The following is a 14843-nucleotide window of genomic DNA, read 5'->3' as shown; positions in this document are numbered from 1 at the left end:
CCCAACATTATGCCAAATCAGCTCCCCACTGAACAGTAGCCCTGACCAACCAGTGGGAGTCGCTAGTGCAGCAACAGAGATCCCCCTCCCTACCATAGACAGTAAAAAGTATGGACAAAGTTACGCCCATAGACTCTACAGACCGTAAATGAAGCATATTTTTCAACGATTTCAAATCCGCCATCTTTCTATATCCTATGCACTCGGAAATGAATGCTATTGGTTGGGACCAGAGCGGGGGTGGGGAATGAATGCTATTGGTTGTGTAGCTTGTCAATCAAATCATCACAAGGTAGCCACGCCCCTCCTACAGCATACCCTACTTTATCATCAATTTGAAAATAAATGCGACCATAATTTACCAAAACGCATATCATGGTGATTGAAAGAAGACTTTAAACTAGCGACTGGAAGCATATAGTATTTATGATCATGTCTATTAAGGTAATAAAATCAAGTGTTAAGTTCGGCAAAAACCCATCCGCTTGAATGGAGCTTAACTCATTCCCTGCCTAGGATGTAAAAAACGTATTTTTTTTCAATTACCAAACCTGCCTAGGACGTAAAAAACGTAATTTTGAAAAAGATCTTTTAAAAACAAGATCTCACGTTCCTTCATCTCTCGCCACGACACATTTCATTGTAGCACACCCGGATACGGAAATACGTCAAATTGAAGATTTTCGTTTCCGTCCGCTTCCTGATTAGGTCCCGCCCTAAAACGGTCTTTTCTCGGCTTTGCATTTCTCCGCCGTGGAATGCTGTTTAGCGACGCTGTTTTGAAACTGCTACTACTGCAAAATGGAATGTCGCCGATTGAAAATTTCTTCTCTGGGCCACTCACACAACTACCCTGTGTGTCTACAAACAGTTGAACACGCGATCATAAGGGATTTAGCGAGGTCTGTGGCGAGGTGGAAAAAGTAAGTGAGTTTTCCGTTTACATAGCGATACATGGTGTTTTCACACTGGGCTGGAGGAGAGAGACTCCGCCCCGATCGGAATGTTTGTTGTCTGAGCGGCGTGCACGACTCGCCTGTGTGTTTAGAAACGATTAGACTTGCGATCATAATGAAAAAAAAAAAAGTGATTTTTTTTAAGTTATAAAAAACACTAAATCGCTGGCAGTGGGCAAACACAGCCAGAAATAAGTCTGGCAGGGAATGAGTTAATTACTTCTGACACCAGCAGGGGTGAAACAGCGAGACTACAGGCCATTCATATGAACTGTCTCTTCCTATATAGCCTCGATTTACAACTCGGAAGCTGGCCCCTTGCTCCCTACTTGGCTTCCTTCCCACGAACGTGATTCAAACCCATATCCACGGTGTGCCACCCCAGCACAGCGGCCATCCATTCTGAAGTTATTTTGTACGCAGAAAGACAGAATGGGCCAAAAACACAACCTCTGTTGGCACAGATAATAATAATAATAATGATACTACTACTACTATTATTAATAATAATAATAATAATAATAATAATGTGATAAAGAAGCAGAAGTACTGTACACATGCTGTGTTTTGCGTAACCACACATTGTTTGGACCATCTGTGTCCATGTCAGAGCTGTAGATAACAGGTGCTATTATGACTCATAATACTGTTCACCATGAACATATGAGTGTTGCAGTTGGTACAGGACTGAGCGGGAACAAACAAGTGGAATTTTGAACATTGTCTGAGTTCTCTTATGCAAGGGACAGAGGAAGGGACAGCCTATGTGCATGTTGTTTGTAACAAGAAAACAGATTGCTGTGATGCGTCTAGAGCAGTAACTAGAGGGAAGGCACAAGGCATGTCTACTTCCCTCTTGCTACCAGCTCGCCGCCGCTGGCTAGGTCTTGTGGTGAACAGGGAAGCAAGTCTTCTCCTGCTTGTACTGTACATAATCTCATTTATCAAGACTCTTGCCAGGCCCTCACACACGCTAACCGGGTGCCTTGTGGCCCCCCGGCAAACTTGGCAGGGTAGTAGCTGTGGTCCCCCGAGGTGTGATGTGCAGGCCCACACAGGTGGACACGCCCTGGCGCAGCGGCACTGAAAAGAACACCCCTGTGCAGATTTATTTCCTTCAACTACTTACATCTCTACTTGGGAAACTCATATCGCCAGGGTACAATTTGCTCTGGGGATGGGGATAAAACATGCCTATGTTTTTATATAGCCAGTAAAAGATATGTTTTATCCCAGCTTCTGGTCAGACTGAATTAAATACAGGCATTTCCTTTTGGGAAATGCAGACTGTCTGTTATATATTTGATAATATCACAATAAAAAATGTAATGAAGAAATGTATGTTAACCACTTTAACCCTGGCATCCCTATTTGCTGCAAAAAACAATACTGCTATACTCACAACGTGTCACAACGGGTGACATCGTGATGCGTTTTGAGCTTGCAAATCAGCTATTTTCGCTATTTGTCATACAAAGAAATATAGGTCTTAACTGAAGGCTGTTCTCCTATCTTTAAGACTGGCCAGGTGTCACTCAGCACGGTCATTCATTACTGTGGTAACCTGGTCCCAACCTGGCAGTCGCTGACTTCCTGTCACTGATACTTCCCCTGACCTTCAGCGCGTGCCAGCACTCTCTCTCCCCCTGCACACACACACACACACACACACGCACACACGCACGCACACACGCACACACACACACACACACACACACACACACACACACACACACACACACACACACACACACACACACACACACACACACACACACACACATACACACACACACACATACATTCTGTTCCCCTGTGGCTTAGCCTTGTTCTTGTCTGAGCAAATAGCCTACGACTGGTACTGTACGGACAGCCCATCTACACCATAGACGCATGAACAAGTTTATGCTAGTTCTTTAGCAGCATTATCAGGGAGTCACCGTTAACAGCGTTATTATAATAATGACATATAAACAAAGCCATATCGGCAACTTGCAAATTACGTTGCGCATTAGCAGCGAGGAAAGTACCACTGGCCTTAATGCCAGCACTGATAATTATAATGTCAGCACAGATAATGTCACCAAAGGGAGATGGCAGCTAAAGTACAAGACACTGGTATTTAGACGGTATCCAAGTCAGGGCCGAGCACAGTGCTTGCCGAAGCTTCGACACAGCAAAATCCTGGGGTGTTTTGCTGTGTACACCTCCCATAAGTAGGCCTGTCACAGTTATTACATAATCCCCTGATTGCAATTATTTGAGCTAATCACAACAATTATTTCTCATAATCGTTAATATCATTTCCATTCATCTGTATAAAAACAGCTGGATGAAATGAACAGAAATGTCATATTTCCAAAATTATTTCCACATAGTTGTCAACGCTTCTTTAACCACTTTCAATCTGGCGTCCCTATTTTGGGCGGTACGGCAATTTTGTTTTGTTTTTGAAAGATTTTCGAAGCGTTTAAATTTGTTTTCCAAAATAGTGAAAATAGGCAAAAAAGCGGAGGTACAACTCACAACGCATTACACTGCAACGCTTTGTGAGCTGGTAGATTGGCTATTTTCATTATTTTGGATAATAATGTTTTGACCATAGTACATTATTCATTTTGATTATTGGTACCGGTCATTGTCAGTCATTTCTTTGTATATTTCCATAATAGGCTTTATATGTAAGTTATTTGTCTACCCTGCATCTTTTGTTGACAAAGCCTAAAAGGCAAACAGAATTTCAAATTTAATTTATATGTTCCCATGTTCAATGCCAAAATGCCATCGTCAACAAAAATGTCATGACCTGCTACCCATAAGCAGGCAGAGCACCACAGGTCCTAAGGTTTCATCTCTCTAACATGCCAGCGAGATCAGCTTCCCCGGGACTGGCCGAACACAAGTACACAAACACCTGCACACACGTGCGTACCTACAGACATATGCACACACAAATAACAAATTGCTACAGACAGACACACACCGACTCACACACACCACAAACACATATCTACTGTACATATTGTATATTATGGGTACATCCACCCATGTACACACATTAAAGGGATCGTCTTCCTTGCAACATGAGGTGGCATTTTAATGGCTGCTTACATGGTGTCATTCCCCCCTCTCTCTGTAATTACTCTCACAAGATTCTTTCCAGGCTGAGGGGCAAGAGAAGGCACTTTATAGAAAGATAATTTACCCAAATACGCACACAACATGATGGCTTGAAATTAGTGCGGACTGAAAATGAAAATCATAAGAACGTCAGAATAATGTAATCATTATCCTTTTGCCTGAAATAATTTGGTATTTTCACATATGATGCGTAGCCTGCGAGCTAGTTCAGGCAGATACACTTGAGAGGTTTATACGCATGTGCAGCACTATGTGGGCGATGTACTGACGTGTCAAGCAGGTGACCAAATTGGCGGCCTACTTAAGCTTACCTGATTCACTGCACTTCCTCTTGCTGTCAGTGCTGCCACTGATGTTTAATGTGCTTTGTTTCCTACCACCACCACCACCCCAGCACCACCAGTAGGCTCTGCTTTTCCTAAGGGTTCTGTTAACCCTGGGGGTGTTATAGATTGTTATCTCCCTGCTCTTAAATGGTTGTTAATGTGCTGAGCAGGGAGTAATGTATGGCAGAGCCTGAACACCAACATCAAATATAATATTCACACTTATAAATAAAATGTTCTCAAGCTATTATTGGTTTAAATCTATTCGTGACTCGTGAGTTATCTGACTGAACTTGCATAATGTTTAATGTTCTTAGTGTTCGATATGATTTGTTCAAATATTGGGTATTTTATTGAATCTAACCCTAATATAGAACATTGCACTAGTTCAGGCATGCACTAAGTCAAAACAGCCCCATGCTATCTGCTCCCTATTTCAAGTTTCATGCCCTACTCAAGATTCAAACACGGGTCCCCCGTGCAAGTGCTGACCTTTTTACACTTGAGCTAAGGCAGTACCACTTGCCAACCAGTAGTGGTCATATACTACCACAGGATGTACATTTCTCAATAGAATATCAGGAAGAACAAATACAACCACTGCAGTTGTGTTAGTTCTATTGTATTAACATACTCTATCATACAGATTGGTCAAAATAAGATTTGATTCACTAAATAAAGCAGATGTTCAACATCTCACATTGCAACAAGGAAGCTCATCAGTGAACTAACTCCCTCTACCTCCCCATGCCTCCTTCTGTATGTAGCATTTAGGTTCTCAATGTAGGTTGTGATCTCAGAGTCTGTGTCATGCTATGTTTGCACCGATTGTTCAAAAGCATCACAGGAGCAAAGTCACACCACCAAATACAATGTATTATCATTGCAATAAATGGTGTCTGACTGAAGTCCAGTACACATGCTCAAAGGCAAGTCAGAAGACTGCAATATAAAACCGTAGGAGGAAACAAGGACTTGAAACTGAAACCATAAGCAGAGGTCTCATATAACCATCTATCCTCATCTTAGTCTTACGGTCGTGGATGCTGATGTTGCTGTTTGCTGCCTAGAAAAACAAAACCCACTGGCCTGACCTGATGATGAACACACCTACACATCAAAATATTGGCCTCCTCTGCAAAAGTCAACTTACCGAGATGCATTTCAATAATGAATGGCTGGCCATAACATTAATTGTTAGTCCAATTCAATGTACCAATGTATAAAATTACAAACAAAGGCGTTTTTTAGGTACTCGACTACTCGTCTGTTCTTATTACAACAATAACAAACAAGGTGATGGGTATCCAAATTTCTTTCCTAAATGAGAAATGAGAGTACATTTCTTATTAAGATTTTGTCATCTAAGATCTTATATTAAAATTGTCACGGTCATTTCACTACGTCGTCACGCTCATGTCTCAGCCATAACCATATAAGGAGTTCCAAATGCAGCTACGCCCAAATATGGAGTGTGTTGTCTAGGTCAATTTGTCGTCATGGCATCAGGCGCAAACAAATCAGTCAGCTCCATATATGGGCACAAAAGGGGGCATGCCCATATATGGGCATGTACTGATGACATCAGTGATGGAGCTGACTGATTTTCTGTGCCTGATGCCATGACGACACATTGAGGTTAGACAACACACTCCATATTTGGGCGTAGCCTCATTGGGAAATCCTTATATGGTTATGGCTGAATCATGGTGACATGAGCGTGACATCAGAGGTCCACCCACCCGCCGGGCCAGCCAATTTGAATATAGGATATAGGATTGGCAGAATCTTCTTTGTTTGCATATTTGTTTATGTGCTGAAAGTCTAGTGCAATATAATTCTATGGGGAGACTATTTTGAATGATCTATGTATAAACAAACAATTTAGCAACTTCTACTAAACAATGGAGCAACTACTGATGATATCTCAACCAATATTTGGAGTTTCATCATGGCATGGTAACAACACAACTCAAACCTTTACCAAAGTGTAATTTCACTTTAACAGCAGAAAAGACAACTCTTGACGCAAACTGTCTAAATTCCACAATAGATTACATTTTAATCTGTAGCCTTGAGTGCATTGGTCCTGGTCAGCCACATGCTCCCCACTATTGTGTCCATAAATAACCATTTAAGCCCTACAGTATATGACAAATAGTGGAACGAGCCGAACTACCAGCTTACAACACGTCACACCGCGACGTGTTGGGATGACAGGAAACGCTAACCCAATATGGTTATTGAAACAGATTTTGGGGGCGCTAATGATTACATCACTGGGTGTGAGTCAGTCGTTGGTTTGTTCAGGTGTCATTTTACGCCCAGATAAGCGGCCATCTGTCACCAGGACTCCTGGAGGCATAGCGATCTGTCGCTTAGTTTAATGGCCATGCCACATTGGAGAGTGGTCACAGTATTATGCCCTGACACACTGAAAGCGTCGGACGCACGCGTTGTCAAACGCATTGCTTAAATTGACTGCAGCCTCTCAGAGCTCAATTATATTTTGGAGAGCCAGCGTGTGACACTTTCAGTGTGTCACGGCCTTATTAATGGAACAGTCGCAGTACTTCACAGGCACCATATACGTATACAGTATACACACACCACTAGCGCTGCGCAAATCTGTATGACAGGCATGCACAATGCTGCTGTTAATTATACTTTACCAATTATTTGTGCACACAAAAAATGTATGTGTAAAACAAAACTCCCCAAAATAAAATAAAACATACATATCTAATATTTATTTAGTAAATGATTAGTAGGCCAGCACTGTAGTTGACTAGCCACACACATCCACAATAACCATGCAGTTATACTGGTGTTTGATTACGTATCTGAAGCAAGATTCAAGTCTTTGCAAGTTGATTTTCATAGTGTACTGAAATGAACTGTATCCAGTTGCTTCTTCGAAAATCAAACAAACTCCCGTATGCTTTGTTTGGAAATTGGGCAACACTAATGTCAAGTATCCTGTTAGCCGTATTCAATGATGGGTTAAACATGCCAGACTACTGGTATATGGCCCTTTAAGACTGCTGTCTTTAAAATGTCCAAATCCGTTCTTAGACAAAGTCCTATAATTTGCACTCAATACACGCTCAATGTTGGCACTTGACTTGACCAACATGTCAATATGATTGTCAAAAGAATACCATCCACAGGCTATATGTGACATGGTGGCACTGCCACGCGGACCTACCACAGAGACAACATTGTCCCCTGTGTCTACCCCCTGTCACCCTTAGCCCTCCAGCCTCCTCCTCTGACACAGAGAAGAGACACGCCATTGTTCGGAGAAGGTCAGAGGGTTAGTGAATACACATTGGACATATGATAAAACAAGACAGCTTTGAGCCGTGCTATTCATTCAGGAAATGCTGCCATCAAACCTGCATTGCGTGTGTGTGTGTGTGTGTGTGTGTGTGTGTGTGTGTATGTGTGTACTGTATATACAGGATGTCCACAACGACCTCTATACAAACAATTTTATGCCATATGCTTTATGTTTACAACCACCCACACAAGTGTGTACACAATACACACAACACACACACACACACACACACACACACACACACACACACACACACACACACACACACACACACACACACACACACACACACACACACACACACACACACACACACGCGTTTGTTGCAGCAAAGATAGGCATGGGTGCTATTATATGACGGCTGGGGTTTATTTTCCCCTTGCCAAAACCTCCCCCATACCTCTACCTGTGTGATGATCAGGCACTGTCTGCTTCAAGCATACTGTATGTCACCACTGCATATTTATGGCCATACATGCAATGAGTAAGAGTTTTATTTTGGGGATTAACGATGTCAGTGTGTTTCAGAGTAAGGATAGTTGGCTGCTGCGGTGACAAGTCAGCGCAGGGGATGACAAAACTCCAAGGCTAATAGCCTAACTATCAAGACAGTACTCACTGCCTTACTTACTGCACAGTTTGAGTAACCACACACAATTAATTTAAGTCAAAGTTACATATTCTGAGAGTTAACAACTTAAACCCTATACTTTGTTTACTGTATTCCCATGGCCAAATTTCCAAGGGCTACACTAAATATACTGTATATGCCGAAAATAGAAGATCTACGAGCTCACGATGCAATGCAGTGTGACTCGTTGTGAGCTTATAGATCTGCTATTTCCGCCGAATGTATACACCCAAGAAGAGGGACACTATGTTCAAGTGGTTTAATTAACACTCAGGGTTTTGCAGTGTGACAGCGTTGTTTGTACATGTATGCTGATGTATTGACTATTGCAGAAGATGTCCTCCCACCTGTGCTGTGCTTGGACTACATGCTGATTTTTCACAAGTTGGGACTTAGCCCGCTATTTATAGAAAGCTGCAGTAAAGCAAAAAATTCTAATGGAAAAAAAGACCCTGAGAAAACCCAGAGTTAGTTTAACTCTTTCTGCTTGCGAGTGCTCACTTCAAGCACTACAATAACACTATAAATATCATTATTACACAGTTTGGTTGAATGCTCTATTCTTATTGGTCAATCACGGCATTCAGCAGAACGCTGCTATGAAGAACAGACCGTTGCTGGATGTAGACTGAGCACCTGGGTTCTCTATCCATGCTTGGTTTGTGTCGTATCCAACATATCGTCCGAGTAAACAAACACACAATCTAATTTTACGGCTAAACAGCACACCAACATTTGGGGTGAGTAATAGGCAATGCAGTAACAAAATCTTGATTTATATTTGATCGACACTTCCCTCTGGAGTTTCACAAACAAGCCGCATCGCACTGGACGGACCTCCTTGGCATAATGTAACTATAACTGACTATTTCCAATACCATAAGCAATTAAATCCTTTTTAAATCAATACAATTGTTTTGTTGTGATATTTTGTGTCAAATTGCTGAATTCTTCATAGCCGTGTAATAAGCAGGATAATGAACAGCGAGGTGGCATTGTTGAGAATTAAACCCTGACATGGTGTTTCAATACCCTGATGTGAAGCAGATCCCTTACTACAGAGCTAAATAATGTGTACAAAGGCTCAAACGCAGTTGTTGTTATTAATTAATTATAAAATGTATTTATTCTACAAAAAAAGTTTGGAATTTTGCAACAAACACAATTGGTTGTGTTCGTTTGTATATATATATATGCGTTCATTAACGACCCAACCCGACCCTGACCCAAGCCCGACTTGTTCCATTAATTCTACTGATCCTCCCGACCTGCGATAAGTGATCTCTGTCGCTGCACTAGTGACTCCTACAGGTTGTTCAGCAGGGAGGAGATTACAGGAGAACAGTTTATGTTTTAGTATCTCAGTTGCCTCCATGTGCAGGACCAGAAAATGTAAATATACTGTCATTTGATGACCTAGAGGTCATCAACCAAGTCGATGACGTTGAAACGGAAATTGTCCATAATTGACACTGTCTGCAAGAAGATTTGGATTCTTTGTCAAGAGAAATGTACTTCATTTTTCACATCACTTGTACTGACAGCACATCCACCCCTATTTGCACTGGAGTCTGATCAGAGACCAGCTATGTCTGAGACAGCTTCACACAGACCATCTAACCATTAAAAACTATCTCTGAGCCTTATAACAGCCTCTCCATCAGGACGCAGCGAGATAAAGGGTTGCTAAGCAACTGGAACCTGGCAGTTTGTTTCTTTCCCATTACATGGGGGAAACGGTCATTAACCTGCCCAAGAGGCTAACAAAAAACAAAAAAAACATGCAGGTGCAAATTGTAGAAAAAAAAGAAAGGTTAATCCTGGTTGCATGCACAAGAAGGGGACACTGAGAAAGAGAAAGGGTACAGTGTATATGTGGTTTTCTTTTCTGCAGCCGTCTACTTACCACTCCTATGGAGAAGTAGTTGTTGACAATGCTGTAGGGCACCGGATCTCCCTTCTCCTCCTTATCCTCAGGGATGATGTCTATGTTCCAGCGGTCCAACACCACGTCTGTGCTGTGCTCGATGTCCCGTAGGAACTTCAGCAGGCTGCCACCCTCATAACCTACATCGGACAGACAAGACAGTAAGATGACCAACCAATTAAACTATAATACAATAGAATACAACTTTTTTTTCCAGCTACAGCTGGAGAATTGTGTTTGGCAACAAACACCCCAGGCACAATGCAAGGTAACACAGCATTTCAACACAACTTCCACAGGAAAATACAATAGCAAGAAGACATAGCTAAATACCATTAAAACATCACCTGCAGGTGGTGAAGAGGCAAATAACCCTATTAAGGATAACTAACTCAGAGTTATTAGTGTGGTTGCCCGAATAGGGCAACCAGACTATAGTAATAGATAATCTTTATTCTTTCTTTCTTTCTTTCTTTCTTTCTAGATAAACTTTATTTTGGCACGCTACTCCTCCCACATTTCTTTTTCCCCACACTCGTGCCATATGTCAAAATGACCGGCTTCACCGGGAATCGTGCACTATCATTTTGCTAAGAAATTGGTTAAATAGTTTAATTGATATTGATTTATTAGTGCATTAAATGTCCCCATCCACTTTAATGGGAAAATGAAAAAACTCCCATTCAAGTATTTTTTTCTCAGAAACCGTAAGCGCTAGAGTTACAAGACTTGGAGGGGAGGTTCATAATTTAGTGCGAAATTATAAAAAAAATAATTACACCAGTCGGCCTCATGGTGGCGCTTTAACAGCCACGTTTTGGCTTATAACTCTTGAACCGTAGGTCGTAGAATAAAAAAATATTTTCCCTGGATTCCTTGGGTCATGACGCAACTCCCTATATTGGCCACGCCCATTTCCGTCTGGATAGATTTTCCGCCATTTTGAATTTTCTTCAAAACACACTTTTAGCTCCTCCTCCCACATATTTTATCAAAATTTCACAAAAATCGGTGCACGTGATCTCTGGACCCATGCGATAAACATATTCAAACAGGCATTTTGATAGTCTTTACCGTTCGTCCGTAATTGGCTTCCAAAGTTAGCGGGAGGGGCCCGTTTTACCAAAAACGCCAAAAATCACGAACGAAACGTCCAGTTAATCCCAAAATTGAATCACATGTCGAGGGTGGTTTACTCAACGAATCTCCAAAAGCATTTCCACTTTGATCCATAGGGGGCGCCACAAATGCGCAAAATGTAACCGTTTGATGCAAAAACATGATTTTGGGGGGGATCAATCCTCTTAAAATGAAATACAAATGATCTCAGGAGTGACGTGACAATACAATTGGCCCGTTACATTTATGGGAGGGGCCTATTTCTTTTCTGGGAGGGGCCTATTTCCTAAAATCGAAACGGCACGTATCACGAACGCGGGATCCGATCGGCACCGAATTCGAATGGCGCGTCGCGCGGCCTCCGACGGTATTCCTCCCGGCGTATCCCTCGAGTCCCGGCTGCCGCGACCCGCGACCGGCGTCGGCGCAACCACACTTTGCAATTTCCCAGAATTGCGACGCGTCTAGTTTAACTCAGAAGAGATTTTTAAGACGTGACTGAAAATATATCTCTTCAATTTAGCCTCTGTGATAGCAAAGTGATCTGTGAGTGAGCCACAGCTTGTCATGCCATGAAGAACACCACATACTGTACCACTACCACATAGTTCACAAATGCACTGAGTTGGCTTTTTATCAAGGACTGCACTGTAAATACTGTTGCTCATTTATTCACACACTCCTGCTGATGCAGTAGTCTGCTGTAGAACTGTAAATAAGCTACACATTCTACTACTTCTGGTAGCGAAGTATATCAAGACCCCACCCTCTGCCCCCACCCATACCGCAGGTCAAAGTCGGTACCCAGCTGGGAACCTATCCAACCCCACTCCACTCCCCTTATGCTACCAGGGTTTGTATCATTGTTGTTGCAGTACTGAATGTGTACAGTAGGCTGCTATAAAACTGTACAGTGTCCCCTGATACTTGTAGCTCTTAGCTTCTTGTCAACTTTTTATATTCTCTTGAACTGTTTGGTTCTGTAAAGCACCTTGAAAGGTACTATACAAAAAAAGTGTATTATTATTTTAATCACACAATCACAATGATCTACATTCTAATCATATGCAGTCAATTGTTTAAGTTTAGCTCAAACATATTCTTTTAGTTTCAGCATAGACAATTATACAGTACAAATGTGATACTGTAGCTGGATATAATACGCAGTGATATTATATTCTACAGCTGTACAAATGGCAAAGAAATTGACCCAGTAGAGTTTGGTGAAAAAGATGAAAAGGTGTTTAATGGCCCTGCTGTGATCCACAGATGACCAGAACAGTTTATAGATTAATCAAAAGTTCTGAATCCAACTACCCACTTCACAGAGCCCCAACCCTATGAAAACCCTTAATTTCTGCAGCCTAGTGATTACTCTGCCCTTTAATGGTGACCCACTGGCTCCAGCACCACTGCAACTTGGCCACCACTGCTGCTGCCGGCAGAGACTCTTCTAACTCCATATAGCTCCCAATCTGTGTGGAATGAACTGCCTTCTTCCATCGGGACTACAGCGCCACCTTCCACTGCAGTCTGAAAGCCTACCCCTATAAATTACGGTAACATCTTTTGTTCTCGTAGAACTCTAATCTTCATGGCCACTTGCCCTGTTTCTCTGACAAATGTTCATGGCACTTATACTCCAACCTTTTGTACATTTGTAAGTTAAATTGCATTAGCAATTTCTCTGAATTCTGGGATGGCCCAGCGGTCTGCATCTGCTACCAGGCCTCTTATTAAGTGATCAGAGGTGGGAGCATGTAACAATGCTCACTCTTGAAAGACCCCGAGATACTTTAACTCCTTCACCTGGGATAAGGTCTCATTCCCTACCCAGAGTGGACAATCCAGGAGTGGGTGGGAGATTGGAGCAGCATGACATCATGATATATGGCATAATGGGTATTTGCAGATTTATCTTTATTTTTGGACAACTGCCAATCCAACCGATTTTCCACTCGAGTTTCAAGTTGATCGGTCGGGCGATTCTTGAGGACGTAAACCGAGGCCATTAAGTATAATTAAGGCTTAACTTAATTATGCTTAACGTATAATACGTTTTTAGGAATTTCTTGTTTGATCATACATTGTAACTTGAGTTACTTTATGTTATTATTTGTAAATGAGGACTACACTGAAAATAAGTGTTTTACGTTTAATAAATAATACCTTTACGTGCTATGCCCTAGGTATATGATTTGTTTTGTTTGCAAGAGGCTAGTTGTCTATGAGAAGGTCTGTGTGTCTGTCTGTCAGGAGCTAATCTCGTAAACCACTTGACCGATGAGCACCTAACACTGTATGCATGCACACTGCCAGCAGGCCACAGAAGTGCCTCCACTAAGTTTCACATTATGTTTCTTTTTAAATACTTAACTTCAATCTTTATAATGGAAGTCAATTGGGCTGTGATCGCACTGAAACCTTGCCCAAATGTGGAGTCATACACTACGTCATAGCTTTGTCATAGACGTCTGAAGTCATAGATGAAGTCCCAGATCCACATTGGAACCATGCCGTTTCTACGTGGCTCCCGAGATATAATAATTTATGTAATCTTCGGTATACTTGTATCTGTATATCCAGGAATAGAAACCAACCATATGCCCACACAAAACAGCCTACAGTATGTGCAGTGTTGTTTACAGAGCAGGGACAGGGGAAGAATAATTGGGGCCTACTACAGTACATGTGTCCACAAATAGATCACAGTCTCCCACAGCTAAACCTAGTCTAAATGTTCATCAAGCTAAATGGACTCCATCACATAATTCAACTGTTCCAAAACTCCCTGGGATTTGTCAGTTTCCTGGCTACTGCCTTATCCTATTCATAAGCCCGGGTAAGCGCCGGGTTGGCTACAACAATCAAGTAGTCATAATCAGCCAGTCAAATTATTGCCCTCATCTACAGTATATATTATAACTAGCCATTGCCTGGCAGGGGGTTTCTAGCAAAACAAAGTCTTCACATAAGAGCTTTATGACACTGTATACATACATTGTAATTTAACTCAATGTACAAATGAACACTGATCATTTTATTGTGCAGAATCTCGTATCTCATTATCTCTCACTCCGATGGTCTCTCTCTTACTCACACTTTCTCTCGTAACATACTATACATACACACAGATCCATGGGGTTCTCACCTCCTCCCCAGCGTAGGCATCGAGCCAGGTCGTTCCCTGTGCCCAGAGGGAGGATGGCCACTGGAGGGTGCCTGGAGAAGTTGGCTTTGTCTGTAAACAAAGACACACCATTACAAACAGTTATCTGGAAGTTAGTACGACACAGTGCTGACAGGTTAAATGTTTTGGGGTTTAGGCCCAACAAGACAAAACAAACTATCAAAAAAGGTTACTGTTAAGTTTAATATAAAATATAAAGGCTATGAGCTG

The 14843-nt window shown here is 41.9% G+C and overlaps 1 protein-coding gene across 3 annotated transcripts in view; it reads right to left on the bottom strand.

Annotated features, from left to right (window-relative positions):
- The window catches only part of dgkg (diacylglycerol kinase, gamma), a 110048-nt gene that overhangs the window by 40210 nt on the left and 54995 nt on the right, over positions 1 to 14843 (bottom strand). For all 3 annotated transcript variants that reach the window (XM_080412972.1, XM_080412973.1, XM_080412974.1), the window contains 2 exons: positions 14595 to 14684; positions 10304 to 10464 (listed from right to left, as the gene is read on the bottom strand). In XM_080412972.1, coding sequence (XP_080269098.1) covers positions 10304 to 10464; positions 14595 to 14684 — 251 coding nt within the window. The remainder of the gene's footprint in view (positions 1 to 10303; positions 10465 to 14594; positions 14685 to 14843) is intronic.

Source organism: Gymnoscopelus braueri (assembly GCF_963280865.1).
Source record: "Gymnoscopelus braueri genome assembly, chromosome: 18".
NCBI classification, from domain to species: Eukaryota; Metazoa; Chordata; class Actinopteri; order Myctophiformes; family Myctophidae; genus Gymnoscopelus; species Gymnoscopelus braueri.
Note: the sequence above shows the minus strand (reverse complement) of the source record. Positions and strands in the feature narration are given on the sequence as shown.